Here is a 15,151-nt window from a genome sequence, read left to right as displayed (position 1 = left end):
CTGCTCAAGAGAAGCTGGACCCCACCTAACAGCCACAGTATGAACACTCAGCTCAGTTGCCCTGCAAACTGGGCACACATGTGCGTGCCCAAGGTCCGACAGACCGGAAGAATGGAGAGAGGATGGCTGCATGCCCAGACCCTGTGGAGGGTGCTCATCTCATGTCCTCTCTCACATTTACACACACTATAGTGAATAAAGAAAATTTTCCTGGGACCAGCAGTTGGTGTAACGGCGATGTTGCTGGACTCCCAAGTAGTCAACAACAGTTTGAGTCCTGAACCTGGTGGCTTAAACTCACACTGGGCGCGTGTGTGTGCGTGCCCAAGATCCTGAGAGGAGAATGGAGGGGAAGGGATTGTGGCATGGTCATCCTGCAAGGGGGTGATTTCTCGCTTCCTGTCTCTGCATGTCTAGTTAAATAACTTCACTTTTAACTGCTGTGAACTCCCAGAGTAGTAAACAATGAGACACAATAAGACACATCTCATACATTAAAAATAAAGAGTTTAGGGGCCAGCAGATGGCATAATGGTTACATTGCCAGACTCCCACAGAGTTGACTGTGGTTGGAGTCCTGGACCCACCAGCTTAAGCTCACACCGAACATGTGTGCATGCATGCCCCAAATAGAGGAAAAGGGATTGTGGTGTGGCCACCCCCCTTGGGTGGTGATTTCTCACTTTCTGTCTCTCTGTCTCTGGCAAGTACACGTACCCTATAGCAAAAGTCTCTCTCCAAAAAAACAAAACAAATAGGTTAGGTACAATACAGTTTTGAATGATCTATATATACTATGATGTCTATATTGGCACAACTAATTCATTCTGCAATTACTGAGACAGACTGTTCCTTTATTTGGAATCAGTAAAGAACTGCTAAAGACCTATCCATGTAACCAGGGAAAATGATGGGAGCCAAGGGAATTTTTATAAATTCAGAAGTTGTGTTCTCAGCCAGCTGGTGGCAGGGTGGCTGGGGCAGTTGGATCCCACATGGCCAACTGCATGGTTCAAGTCCTGGACACAATGGCTTGAAAACTACACTGAGGCATGTATGTGTGTGTGTGCCCAAAGTCCTGAGAGGAGAATGGTGGAAAAGGGATTGCAGTATGGCCATTGCCCATGGGGGGTGGTTTCTCTCCAGCCCCGCCCTGCCCTGGTAAGTGCATGTACCCTATGGCAATCCAAAAAAACCTCAAAAAAGCTGTGGTCCCTACTCCTAAAGCCCAGCTTTTAGTGTTTAGCTATTTAACATTTCATATAGAAAACCATTTAGAAAGGCAAGATTCTGTACATAATAGGAGTTGAGACCATTTATCAACACTGTAAAACTAAGCTTCTAATATAACAAGTATAATAGAAAATATGGAGAAATGGGGCACAAATCACAATTTATTTACTAATCTGACTTTCCTTAAAGGTAATTAGAACATATTTCACTAATTTATCCTACAGTTATGACATGAGAAAAGAACCTTACAAAGTAAACTTCAGATAAACGCAGACATTTGTAAATAGTAAAAGCGGATAAAAACAATTTTGACTTACTCCCAAAAATGGAATCTAAGAGGGACCAGCAGTTAGCATAATGGCTATGTCGTTGGACTCCCATGTAGTCGACCGTAGTTCACGTCCCGGACCCAGTGGCTTAAAACTCACGCCGGGCACGTGTGCGTGCATGCCCAAGATCCCAAGAGGAGAATGGAGGAGAAGGGATTGCAGGGTGGCCATACCCCCTGGGGGGTGATTTCTCGCTTTCTGTCTCTGTCTCTCTGGCGAGGGCACGCGCCCTATAGCAAAAACCTCTTTAAAAAAAAATAAAATGGAATCTAAGAAAATCAGCAAACCCTGGCCCATACATCCCTTTTCCTTCGTACTCTTAGTTCCATACAGCCTTAACCAAATTTTAGTGGACTTGATAGGATAGTTCTTTATTGTGTCTATCTCTGTTTATTTGTATGTGTGTGTATCTAAGAAATAAATCTGTAACAGTAAAGACAGGATCTGTTTTTAATTTTTTCTTGTAATACCTATCTGTCGTTCATTCTAAATTAATGCTTGATTAAATTAAATGTGCTGTAGCGAAAGTGAGTGTAGAAACCAGATTGTATGAGGCCGGGAGTGGGGGAGGGTCAATGCATAATGGAAGATGGGTGGGAGCGACCCAAGGAAAGAAAGCATTTAACAGACACAAGGATGCAAGGTTCTTTGTTGAAAAGGGTATGTATATGGTAGTATTCTTGATTGATCATCATCCACTGCATGTGTGCTTTGAAAAATCATACTGTATGCCATAAAGAGGTACATCAGTTAAACGTAAATAAGAAATGGAATTGGAAGAAAAAACAACAAAAGAAATGTACCATTTTGCCTTCTATATCAGATAACAGAATTACATCACAACTGACACATTCAGAAAAGTTCTCCAAGTTGTAAGTATTCATATTTTTTCCTCTACTTTTTAAAACAAAGGTTCTGAACCCACCTGACGATATGTCCGTAGCTGGTGTCTGCTCAAGATTCTGGCTCCTTTCAGAGACATGCTGCTCAGGCAGATTCTGAGGTGCCGTGTTGGGTTTCTGTGGTGTCAGTGGGGCCGAGGACTGAGAGGAAGGTTGTGTGAGGTCATCAGGTGGGGGAACAGGGAAAACCACAGGCTTCGATGAACCGGACTCTTTATTTATAAGCAGCACGTGGATAGGCCCTGAATGACTCTTTAGATTGATCTGGTATTTCTTTTGTCCATTCTGGCCCTTTGAAGTTATTGGGTATAAACAAGTAAATAAATATTAGTATTTCTAGCTACTGTGAAACATTAAAAATTAGGCAAAGTTAGTAGGGGTTAACTAACGTCACACGACCCAAAAAAATATACTCAAGTCAAAATATGGGAACAGAGACCAAGAATAAAATGGGATATTAAGGGTTCTAAACCACTTGCCCCTAAAACATAAGGTGTTCTCAAACATAGATCAAAATCTCCCAGTCGTAGAATTCTGGCAACCATTCATGTTGACTATGTGTAATTACATGTGTCAGTGCTCAGCAATACTCCTTCACATACATGAGCTCTGTCCCCTGGAGTCGGCCATCATAGATATGTCATCTAGACATGCTGTCTTAATTTATGACCATCTCACAAATCAAAAAAAGTTTTTCCATCATACAAGCACAGACAACTGATTTTTTCTACAAAGAATGCATTTAAAATGTCTCCAATTAGAAAATGTAAATCTAGGACCACTAGGTGATATGCTTGAAGCAGCTGGATCCCACATGGCCAACTGCAGTCGAGTTCCAGACCCAGTGGCTTGAGAAACATGCTGGGCGTGTGCTCATGCGTGCCCCAAATTCCAAGAGGCCAGTGTGGGAGAAGGAACTGTGAGCAGCCTTTCTCCCTGGGGGGTGGTGGGGCAGTGATTTCTTTCCCTCTTTATCTCTAGCTAGCACTTGCACCCTATAGCAAAAACAAAAACAAAAAAGAGGCTTTAGAATCCAGTAATGGGGCCAGCAGGTGGCGAGGTGGTTAAAGACGCTGGACTCCCACATGGCCAACCATGGTTCGAGTCCTGCACCTGGTGGTTTGCTTTCTCAGTTTCTCTTTATCTCTGTTCACTCCTCTCTCTCTGTGTCCCTCTATGGTCAACTTAAAATAAATAAATAAAGTGAAATATAGTAATTAAATAAAAAGAATCCAGTAATAATAAATGACTAAATATAACTTTTTCTTTTCTTTTTTTTTTTTTTTTAATTGCCAGAAGATGTACACACTTGTCAGAGAGAGAGAAAGCACCTTATAATTGGTAGTGGTCAGGCCAATCTTTTTTCCTCCATTTCTCCATCCCATCAAGAGTTAGGGCATGTATGTACCCAACCTGTTTCTCAAACAAACCACTGGAGCTGGGATTTGAACTGCCATAGGCCATGGCAGTTCAGATTTAGCTCCCTGTACAGCACTTCGGGCCGGCACCCTAAATATAACTTTTTAGAAGGGCATAAGGTGTAAATAAAATAGTAATCTCTTTCTATTCCCTGTTTTGGTTGTTTCAGCTTTCACCCAGTTTGTTTTGGAAATCTACTGGGCTGTCAGAAAAGTCATGACATGTTCTTCTATGCAAAATACATCATGGCTTTTCCAATGACCCAGTAAAGCTAAAAAACTAAAATAATTAAACTTATATGTAGCACAGAGTCAATTAATATCTTTGACTCAATAAGAAAAAAAAAATTTTTTTAAACAAACAAACCCGACTGGGTCCAGCTCTGTGACACAGTGGCAATACACTGAACAAGCCAGATCCCACTGTCAGCCTGAAAAGCACCAGGTACACATGCACAAATGCCCAGGTCTAACAGTGGGGAGGCCAGAGGAAAGGATCACAGTGTGACCAGACCCTGCAGAGGGTGTTTGTGCTCCTCTCTCTCATACTCTTATATATGCATGCACTCGCTCCACCACGAATAAAGAAAAACAATTTTATAAGACTTAGTTGAAAGTAATCAATTGTTGATATTTACATTGAACGGTTCCTGCAATTGGGATTTTTATCTTAGCTATAAATGTGGTCATTTTAGTTGACTTTTAAAAGATTATTGGCTGGGCCAGCAGGTGACATGGTGGGTAAGCACTGGACTCCCATATGACTGACCATGGTTCAACTTCTGGACCCCACAGCTTGAAAATCATGCTGGGCACACGGGTGTGCACACCCAGAATCCTGAGGAGAATGGAGAAGGGATTGCAACATAGCCATCCCCCTAGGGAGTGATTTCTCATTTTTCCTCTCTGTGTCCCTGGAGAGCACACCAACATTGTATGGCAACAACCTAAAATGGTTAGTGGTCATATATTCTTGATATTCTCTTGCTCAAATCAAATCAAAATTTTTAAATGCAATCAAATATTAAATGATTCAATCACTTCTACAATTTTACCAAAGTCCTGAACACACCCAGATTCACACAGTAGTACTTTCAGATATAAAACTTGAAAGCACTAACTCGAAAATGCTTATGCATTCATGTTCAGCAAAGTTTGTTTTGTTATAGTTTAGATAAAGGCTACATTTTAGAATTTGGTCTTACTGGATGGTGATGGGATGTCCCCCAGAGTTTATATGCTGAGACTTGGATACACTGTAAAGGTGTTAAGTGAAAATGTAATACATTCATGGTGTCCCAAGGTGAGGCCTTTGGGTTTGATAAAGAGATTAAGGCAGGACCCCTGCAATTGAATTCTGGTAGGTTTATAAGATAAGAGACCAGATCAGGCAGAAACTTAAGGACAGCTACCCACTCAAGACCCTACCCTCTGCCATTTTGTGGCCTCACTAGAAATTGTCCCATGGACCTCAGACCTCCAAACCATGAGCTCAATAAACCTCTTTATAAATCACTCTGGCTCAGATATCTCTGTTAGCAATGCATAATGGACTAAGACTGCCCCTCTTGAGACAGTATAGTACATCCGTTTTTCCTTATATTAAAGTTGTCCTACATACCATTTCTGGAATAGGTACCTCCAGCTGTGTACCAGAAGGTGCTTGGATGGCCAAAAGTGTATCACCTACTCAAAAAAATAAGTGAATATAAAATATTGTACAGTATACTATGGATCAAAGAATACAGTGGCAAGAATGTGGTCTCTGGAGTCAGAATGCTTGGGGTTAAATCTCAGGATGGGTGACTTTGGGCCTTGGTTTTTAATTCTGCAAAATGAAGTACATGTGGCCTACTGCATATTGTTCTGGATATTAAGGTTTGTTCTGGCTATTAAATGAAATTTTATATAAACACATACATATTACATATATATATATATGTATGTATATACATATATATTATATATGTTTTTCTAAAATGATTCACCTTTTCAAATAGAGAATGAGGGAGCAGCAGGTGGCATAATGGTTATATCATGACTCCTACATGATTGACAGTGGTTGGAGTCCCAGACCCGGTGTCTTGAAACTCACATTAGGCACATGTGCATGTATGCCTAAAATCCTGAGGAAAGAATGGAGGAGAAGGGATTGCAGAGTGGTCAGTTCTCTGGAAGGGTGCTCTCTGGTGAATGCATGTGCCCTATAGCAAAAAATCTCTGGGGAAAAACAAAAGAGAGAGAGAGAGAGAATGCAAGTAATATTCAAGTCTTATTCTGTGAGAGAATATTTTCCACACTCTGGATGGTGATTGACTCATAATAAATGGTAAGCATAGCTTCAATTGACACTTCTTAACATGAACTGACTGAAAGCTATTGAGAAAAGATTGAGTGCATGTCGTTTCTGTGCCACCTATTTATTTCAGAAAATATTTTTATATCATTTTCTGTGCACCGACAATACACCTAGTACTTTTGTTCTTTCACCAAGTAAAATCTGTTAAACTGATCCATAACTATTTTTCACATTGCATTTTAAAGGTAAATTTTAAATGATAAACTCTTCATTTAAATTGAATGCTTACTCATAATTGATGGGTTTGGCATTCTGCTTAATTAAATCTTATCTAGATTGAAAGAAAATAATGTAGTTATATATCATTATTTTCAATTCTCTGCACTTCTTATGATACTCCAAATTATATCATTTTAAATTAAGGATTTATCTTCTTTCCCTGGCATTTGAAAGCATTCCCTTATCATATATTAAATTATTTTTATCAGTAAAAAGAAACTAATCAATGAGATGTGTTGGGAGAAAACAAGCAAGCATAATATATTTTATTTACTTGTCCATTTTGTTGAGTTTCTTTTTTTAGAATTATTTTATTTAAATTTATATTTTCTTATTTATTTATTTATTTATTTATTTATTTATTTATTTATTTATATTCTCTTGCTCAAATCAAATCAAAATTTTTAAATGCAATCAAATATTAAATGATTCAATCACTTCTACAATTTTACCAAAGTCCTGAACACACCCAGATTCACACAGTAGTACTTTCAGATATAAAACTTGAAAGCACTAACTCGAAAATGCTTATGCATTCATGTTCAGCAAAGTTTGTTTTGTTATAGTTTAGATAAAGGCTACATTTTAGAATTTGGTCTTACTGGATGGTGATGGGATGTCCCCCAGAGTTTATATGCTGAGACTTGGATACACTGTAAAGGTGTTAAGTGAAAATGTAATACATTCATGGTGTCCCAAGGTGAGGCCTTTGGGTTTGATAAAGAGATTAAGGCAGGACCCCTGCAATTGAATTCTGGTAGGTTTATAAGATAAGAGACCAGATCAGGCAGAAACTTAAGGACAGCTACCCACTCAAGACCCTACCCTCTGCCATTTTGTGGCCTCACTAGAAATTGTCCCATGGACCTCAGACCTCCAAACCATGAGCTCAATAAACCTCTTTATAAATCACTCTGGCTCAGATATCTCTGTTAGCAATGCATAATGGACTAAGACTGCCCCTCTTGAGACAGTATAGTACATCCGTTTTTCCTTATATTAAAGTTGTCCTACATACCATTTCTGGAATAGGTACCTCCAGCTGTGTACCAGAAGGTGCTTGGATGGCCAAAAGTGTATCACCTACTCAAAAAAATAAGTGAATATAAAATATTGTACAGTATACTATGGATCAAAGAATACAGTGGCAAGAATGTGGTCTCTGGAGTCAGAATGCTTGGGGTTAAATCTCAGGATGGGTGACTTTGGGCCTTGGTTTTTAATTCTGCAAAATGAAGTACATGTGGCCTACTGCATATTGTTCTGGATATTAAGGTTTGTTCTGGCTATTAAATGAAATTTTATATAAACACATACATATTACATATATATATATATATGTATATACATATATATATATGTAGTTCTTAGAACAGGGTAAATATAGTGTTAGTTTTATTCTCACTAACAGATATATGTCAAGCTAATTTTGCTCTGAATCAGTCTCCAGCAAAGTCTCAGATTATTATAAATTTTAACTTGAATTAAATGTTTATTTGAAGAACTTAAACTACTTGATTACTAAGGATACCAGGGTTTAGGCACATTGACAGACGTTTCCCCAAATTTCTTAGAAAGCTCAGGAGATACAGGGTACAACAGAGCAATAAGGCTACCTCTGTTTCCAATGTAGTCTTACAAAGAAAGTCAGATCTCAGTTGACAAGGTACCCAGCAGGATTTCGTTTTGTTTTATTTTGTGTGTCGATAATACACAAGGCTGTCCTTTCAGTAGAACATGCAAAATTAAATATAAATTTGATGCAAATTTTCATTTTACTTGTGTTATAATTATGAGGACATAAGTCCTCCCATTTTAGTTGTCAACACATGATATTGTCATTTCAAAGGGAAAACATGGAGCCTGGGATGGAATGGGATTAGGAATAATTCTGTTGTTTATATAATAGATTTACTTCATTCTTTACTCATGCTCTGGGTTCCATTTTGACCAGCACTCTTGCTTAACAGTTTCATATACAGTGCTAGTAAGAACCGTGTTGTAGTTCAAGTATAGACACCGTGACTCTGTGACCTGGAAATATTGCTTAATCTCACTGATTTAGCTCTTCCTCCACCCTTGCCTCCTTTTCCCTCTCACACATAGTTTATGCCTACTAATGGAGTTAATGAAGAGAAAGTTGTGAAAAGAAGATTTTTGTCATAAAAACAGAAACAAAAGTAGCCTATCAATAAACAGCCCTGTAGAGTGAGACAAAAATGCCCACAATTCCTGAGAACAATGGCTTAGGCTGAGTACATGGGGAATTCTGAATCACTCTACACTAGGCAGGTTGAGTAAAGGAAGAAGAATGTAAGAAATCTAGCAGTACTTACCATTAAAGCAGTTACAGATGTCTTCATGAGTCACATAAGAAAATGTACTGTCCCAAGAGTTAAGAAACATTTACACCAAAGTCTAGACATTTAAATTAAGATAATAAACTTGAAGGCCAAATAACTTTATGACCGAAAGCATGAAGTAGCTGCCACACGAGTTCACATAAAAACCAGCAAAAGATTTTAGACTGGAAAGGCAAAGACAATCAAACATAGAGGCAGGGGCTTCTGAGGGAAGGAGACAGATGGGGAAAAGAAGACCATCAGCAGGAGTGGGAAGCAACCATGTAAACTTCTATGCTGAGAACCTTCTTGGGTCATTGTTCTACTATAAGATGGTCAAATAGGGAAGGCCACAAGAGGAGACAAATGAGAGGCTCAGGAAAATAAAATTGATCACACTCACAGGTCCTAGAGATAGGGTGCACAGCATGCTTCACAGGCCCACACAGGAAACACACTGAGGAGGTGAGGAGGCAGAAGATCAGTGATGGGAGAGTATTAGGCCAGAACTGTTTCTACAGGAAAGGTAAACCGTTGAGGATTGGTGAGTCTGAATTCTGGTGGGCTCTAAGCTGTAAGAGTGGTCCTTAGTTGTCTAGTACCTGGCCCTGAGATGAGAAGGCAGAGGAACAGTGCCTCCTGGGTGTACAGGCCCAATAGAGGAGTTACACCTATGGAACAGTTAGTTCGAATATCAAAGGCAGGCTTCTTCTGGCAGAGCCCTTGCTACTTCTAAGAACTGGCTAACCCAAGAAGACCAGTCTTGCCTCAGCCAGAAAGATGTTTAATATGTCAAAATGAGTTATACAGAAAATTAAATAAAGATGGGTCAAGAGAGAGACAGAAAGAAAATAAAACCATGCTTTGGGGAACTGGGAGTGGCCAAAATCTTAGAAGAGTAGGACAGCAAAGTCCAAAATCAAATAGTTCAATGGTTTTGAATCCTGGGGCTCCAAAATACACTACTTGAAAACCCCATCATTTTCAAATTATTAAGGAGTACTGATTTATACAGAAGAAATAACATGAGATCACCAATTTGTTCACTAAATACAAGATAACATGAAAAATAAATTGAATTGAATATATTATTCTAAAACTCATGAGAGAAAGGTGGTATAAGATAAAATCTGGTAAATGCATAAACCAAGAGAAGCACAGGTCTCTAAGACATTGTTTTCTAAGAAACACAGGCTATACTGCATCATTATTCCCACCCCCCTCAACATAATATGATAGATTCACAAGCTTTGGACCCCATAGAAACTATCTGTGGGTTAATATTAGGTAGGAAGTAGCCTAGATTGATTTGTGAACCCAGGTATCTCATCTTCAAACAAAAATTACTTTTTCAAAACTTGAGAGTTGCTTAATTTTACAACATTGAAATACCTATTTAAAAATACTATGTACTTGGGGGCCAGCAGATGGCATGGTGATTAGGTTGCTAGACTCCCACATGGTCAATGTGAGTGAAAATCATGCCAGGTGCATGTGTGTGTGTGTGTGTGCCCAAGATTCTGGGAGGAGAATGGAGAAGGGATTACGGCATGGCCATCCCCAGTGAGTGTGTGTGGGGGGATTCTCACTTTTCCTCTCACTGCTTCTGACTCTCTCTCCAGAGAACAGACACGCCCTATGGCAAAACCCTCTTAAAAAAATAAAAATACTCCACACCTAACAATTATTTCCAGTATTCACAGACCCCTACCCCCAAAGCACACTTTGGCTTGCAGATTGCATCCTATCAATAAGCAGACTGAAAGTAAATAAATCCTCTTATTTTACTCAGTGCAACACATTACCAACACATAGTAATGCATGGACTATATACATTTGAAAGGTAAAATGTTAAACATGTTAGCATAAATTATTAGAAAATTATTATTAAGTTAAAGTGTTATATTGACTCAGAAAGCTTAACTCTCTAAAATCAGTAGAATACCATCCGTGACCTTCAGGCTAGAATATATTATATACACTTAGGTTCTCTACTTATATGTATAATTTACTTAAAAGGATATCTATTATTAATGGAGTCATCCATCACATTTTTGATGCTTTGCTGTAGCCACAACTTCTGCTGATCAAGTTCTCTTTCCTTCAGTTCTAGATCTTCGATTTCAGCTTTAAGATATCTTAATCTATCTATGACTTCTTTAGTGTTACATCCAGCACCTACACCTCTAAAGACATGAGAATTAATATCCCCAGTAACAGACCTAGGGTACCATCATTGATTTTTGTAATAATAAAAATTGAGTATTAAAATCCTTGGAAAATTGAAGTACCAAATCTTTGGACATATCTGATTGGAAAATGCAATGACAAGAACAATCAGATTACAAAAATTTCAATCTGTTCTAGAATGTTTTTTGGTCATCTGGAATGCCGGCCCAGTAACTTAATTATCAAAAGAATGTCAAAGTTAAAGAGTCCCACCTAGCAGTCCCATAATATATACTAAGTTGCTGCTGGTAAAATAAATGATAACCTTTAAGTGTTTTGATAAGATTTTGGCAAAAATAAAATAAAGTACCTAAGGTCACAGGGAACACATTTAAAGAAAACGAAGTATGTGTTTATTAAGTTCAAACACACAACCAGGCAACGTTAATAAATGACAACATGCACTTCAACTGATTATTATTTAGAAGGTACACATTCCTATGTATAGACATAGTTTCTGTTCTCAAGAAGCTTTTATTTGTAGGGTAGATAAAGACAGGCAAGAAAGATTAATAATGCAAAGCAATATGAGTAACTTCAGGGAGAAAATAGGAACTGAACTTTAAGAGGGTAAATTAAGCAGCAGAGAGATCAAGGGGAACCTCCTGTCACAAGGATGACACATATAGAGGCCCAGAGAAGTGTAGCCAGAGAAAGATGGGGGTCATGGTGTGACTAGGGCATATCTGAAACAGGATTCAGGAAAGATAAGTAAATGTTAGCAAGATCAGATTCTACAGAGCACCAATAAAAAAAGGTAAAATTTTAGAATAGGGTACTGGTTTATAACTTACTTCCACTGGATACTATTTTTTGACTTTTTTTCTATCAGGTCAATTCCTTCTAAGACATTGGTAATATCATAAATTCTTCTTTTTTGCCTTACAGCCAAAGTATCTGCAGCCTGTTTAGGAAAAACAAACAAAGAGAACAATGAAATAAAGGGCGGCTCATATTTTAAAACAAAAAAAGGTTGTATTAAGTTCCCAGCATGAGAGTCCAATTCCAAATTTGACCCAGTCAGTTGCTTGGGAACAATAGCTGGCTATGTTCAAAGCATCTCCCAAACACTGAAATACCAAAGAAATTATTCCATGTAAAAGCCAGCAGATGTTGGAATGGGAAAAAAAATTAAGGTCATGACATTAAGCCCACAAAAATAAAAGATGACAATAAGAATATTTCATGTCACCTTATGGACTAATCCTGAGGAGAAGCTACTAATTGCCTGCCAGTGTCATTTCCTATCTATCTTATTTCTCTGTTCAAAAATAGTCATGTCTAAAAATAGACTTACTTATTTCGGAAACTTTAGGAAACCGTATCTTGATCATTTTTGGTTGGTTATTAAGATACTTGGAGGGCAATTATGAGTTATACACACACTTGTAACACTTGAACTAACTATCCACATTTTTTTAACTCACAATGAAAATGAAAGAATGAATCATGCCTCCCAACACAGTTTTAAAATTAAGAAATCAAAATCTACAGCACAAAGTTGTTCTACTAGCAACTATTATAGACATCTTTGGTAATTTCATTCACATTAAGTAAGATCAGAAAAAGATGACATCCTACCATATTATGAATGAGTCAAGAATGCCGTACAGTTCCTTAGTTCCCACTCATATTTCTGACCTTTGTTCCCTAACAGAACAAAAGAACCTCAAAGAAGAGGTTACTCTACAGCTTTTTTTCCCCCCAGAATGGATTAGGTAACAAACAGCCTATCTTGAATGTAGAATCATGGCGGTAAGGAAAAAACACGTGTATGTCCCTACTGACAATATTCAGCACTTTTTGTAAATGAATTAACAAGATTTAGCTTTACATAATTGGTTACCAGCTCTCCCAGGGCATCACTACTTCTTTGATTCTGTAAAAATAATAATAAAAAAATTTAAAAATCCTATAAACACATCCACTCCCCCATCCCTGCGCTCTCAATATATTATTTGCACCAAGATGTGAATTCATAGCAGGCAAGTGTCTCTGACAGCTCCTGCTCTTTTCACAGGTATTTGATGAAATGTAGGTTTTCTCAACCCTTTTTTTTTTTTTTTTTTTTTGTGCTACCAAAAATCCCAGGCTACTGTGTTCCAATAACTAACTCAAGTCTTCTTTAGGAATGGGATTCATGCCTCAAACTGAATCAGGGCAGTAGCAGGAAGTGGTGGAGAGAAGGGAGAAGGCAGAAGTGGGCTCTTTGGAGTTGTCAACTCTTGACTTGGTCACTCTTAGAGAACCAGGAAAGTAAGAATGCAACTAGGTATAGTTTCACTGATATCTTCTCTCTCTCTCTTTTTTAAAAAGAATTATTTTATTTAACTTTATTTATTATTATTATCATTATTTTCCAGTTTGATCAGAGAGAGAGAGAGATGGAGAGAAAGAGGAAGTGAGAAAGCAAGCCACCAGGTCCGAGACTTGAACCATGGTAGGCCATGTGGGAGTACAACGCCTTTAACCACTGTGCCACTTGCCAGCTCCGACTGATATCTTCTTTTGTGCCTAGCAATTTTCTTCCTATTTCATCTACCTTTAGAGAATCCTGTTCTTGACTTCGAGGCCGTTATTCTGAAGATAAATCGTCTACTGCAGGGACTGGATAGTGGGACAGTAGTAAAACATTCCATTCTGTGAGGCTGACCCACATGGAAAAGTTCCAGGGTGGCATTTGGAGCCCTCCCTGCGTACACCAGGCATCTGTGTGTCCCTGATCCAGGGCTCACACATGCCTGGTAGAGGCTGGAGATGAATCATGGCATTAAGACGCTGTCGGGGTGCCTTCTGTCTCAGTCCCTCTTGCTCATGGAAGACATAAGTAAACTGAAAAAATAAAGTCTAAACTGTAAACATCTGAAGTTGAGGATTCCTTTTTTCTGAAGCAACTCTCTTAGGAAGTAACCCAGAGCACTCCAAGCAGTGGCTCTGCTGAGGGTCTCTATGTACTCACATAAAAAGCATTCGCGGCCATAGCAACAGCTCCCTGGCTTGATGTTAGAACCTGTTTGTATGCACCATACCACAAGTGCTTTCCTAGGTCATTACAGAAAGTGCCAGGAGATTTCACTTCTAGGCCAAAAGTTTTAGTTCCTTGTTTATATTTACTACTACTTAACAGTCACAACATGTAACCCTTGGTTTCCAAAACTAAGCGTTATGTAAATACTTTCCCATTTAAGTAGACGACAAAAAGGCAAAAAGGTGTACAGGCCACATCACTTGTAGCAGCCGCACCATTCTTTAGAAGTCAGATTGTGGACTCAGACACACCAAGAGCCAGTCCAGTGCTGCCGTGTCCTGTCTTCAGCTGGTCTCTTTAGCCCACCAAGTCCCATCTCCTACTTTGTAAAATGGGGTAACAGCATATAGGGAATAGGACTATCGTGAGGGTTAAGCTGGACAATATTAGTGCGAAGTCTGCTGCAGAAACATTTAAATGTTGACAACAGCCTTATCCTGAAATACAGGCTAAAACAGGATCAAGAGTAAGATTCAGAGCTTGTGCATACGTAATATGGCACCTACCTAGTTTCATATAGTGTTTTAAAAAGTGTGTAAATCTTGGGGCCTGGCAGGTGACATGGTGGCTGGCCATGGTTTGAGTCCTGGACCTGGCAGCTTTCTTTCTCACTTTTCCTTTCGCTCGCTCTCTCTCTTACTGTGTCCCTTTCTTCTCAAATTAAAATAAGTATATAAATAAAATAAAAGTTAAATAATTCTTTTTTAAAAATGTGTAAATCGTTAAAAGCTTTAATACATCATTTGAGACTTTCATACTTGAAATCATACCATGAGCCCTGTGCCCCCCACCCCCATCACCACCACCAGTGTCATTTTTTCATTTACCAGATAATTTTGGGCTTAGTTCTAGGCACAGTAGTGACAGAACTAAGTCCCTGCCTCCAAAGAACGAAGGGGAGTTGAGGTGCATATAACTGTATTTAGAGGGAATGCAAGCAGGAGAATAGCACTACATTAAATAGGATGTTCGGACACAAGCTCCCTGATACTCCGACAAGGTGACATCTGAACTGACTGGAGCAAGTGACCCGTGTGAATATCTGGTAGAAGAGCACAGTGGGCAGAGGTGGCACAAGGCAGAGCAAGCACA

At 38.8% G+C, this 15,151-nt stretch overlaps 1 protein-coding gene across 1 annotated transcript in view; it reads right to left on the bottom strand.

The window, feature by feature from the left end:
• The window catches only part of E2F5 (E2F transcription factor 5), a gene marked incomplete at its 5' end in the record, with an annotated part of 31,144 nt that overhangs the window by 3,514 nt on the left and 12,479 nt on the right, over nucleotides 1–15,151 (bottom strand). Inside the window, 5 exon segments of the mRNA XM_014589901.1 lie at nucleotides 2,488–2,755; nucleotides 7,479–7,543; nucleotides 8,797–8,840; nucleotides 10,827–10,988; nucleotides 11,826–11,935. Of these exon segments, the coding sequence (XP_014445387.1) occupies nucleotides 2,488–2,755; nucleotides 7,479–7,543; nucleotides 8,797–8,840; nucleotides 10,827–10,988; nucleotides 11,826–11,935 (649 nt within the window).

The sequence above is a fragment of the Tupaia chinensis genome, unplaced genomic scaffold, assembly GCF_000334495.1.
Source record: "Tupaia chinensis unplaced genomic scaffold, TupChi_1.0 Scaffold000388_1, whole genome shotgun sequence".
Lineage (NCBI taxonomy): Eukaryota > Metazoa > Chordata > Mammalia > Scandentia > Tupaiidae > Tupaia > Tupaia belangeri.
Note: the sequence above shows the minus strand (reverse complement) of the source record. Positions and strands in the feature narration are given on the sequence as shown.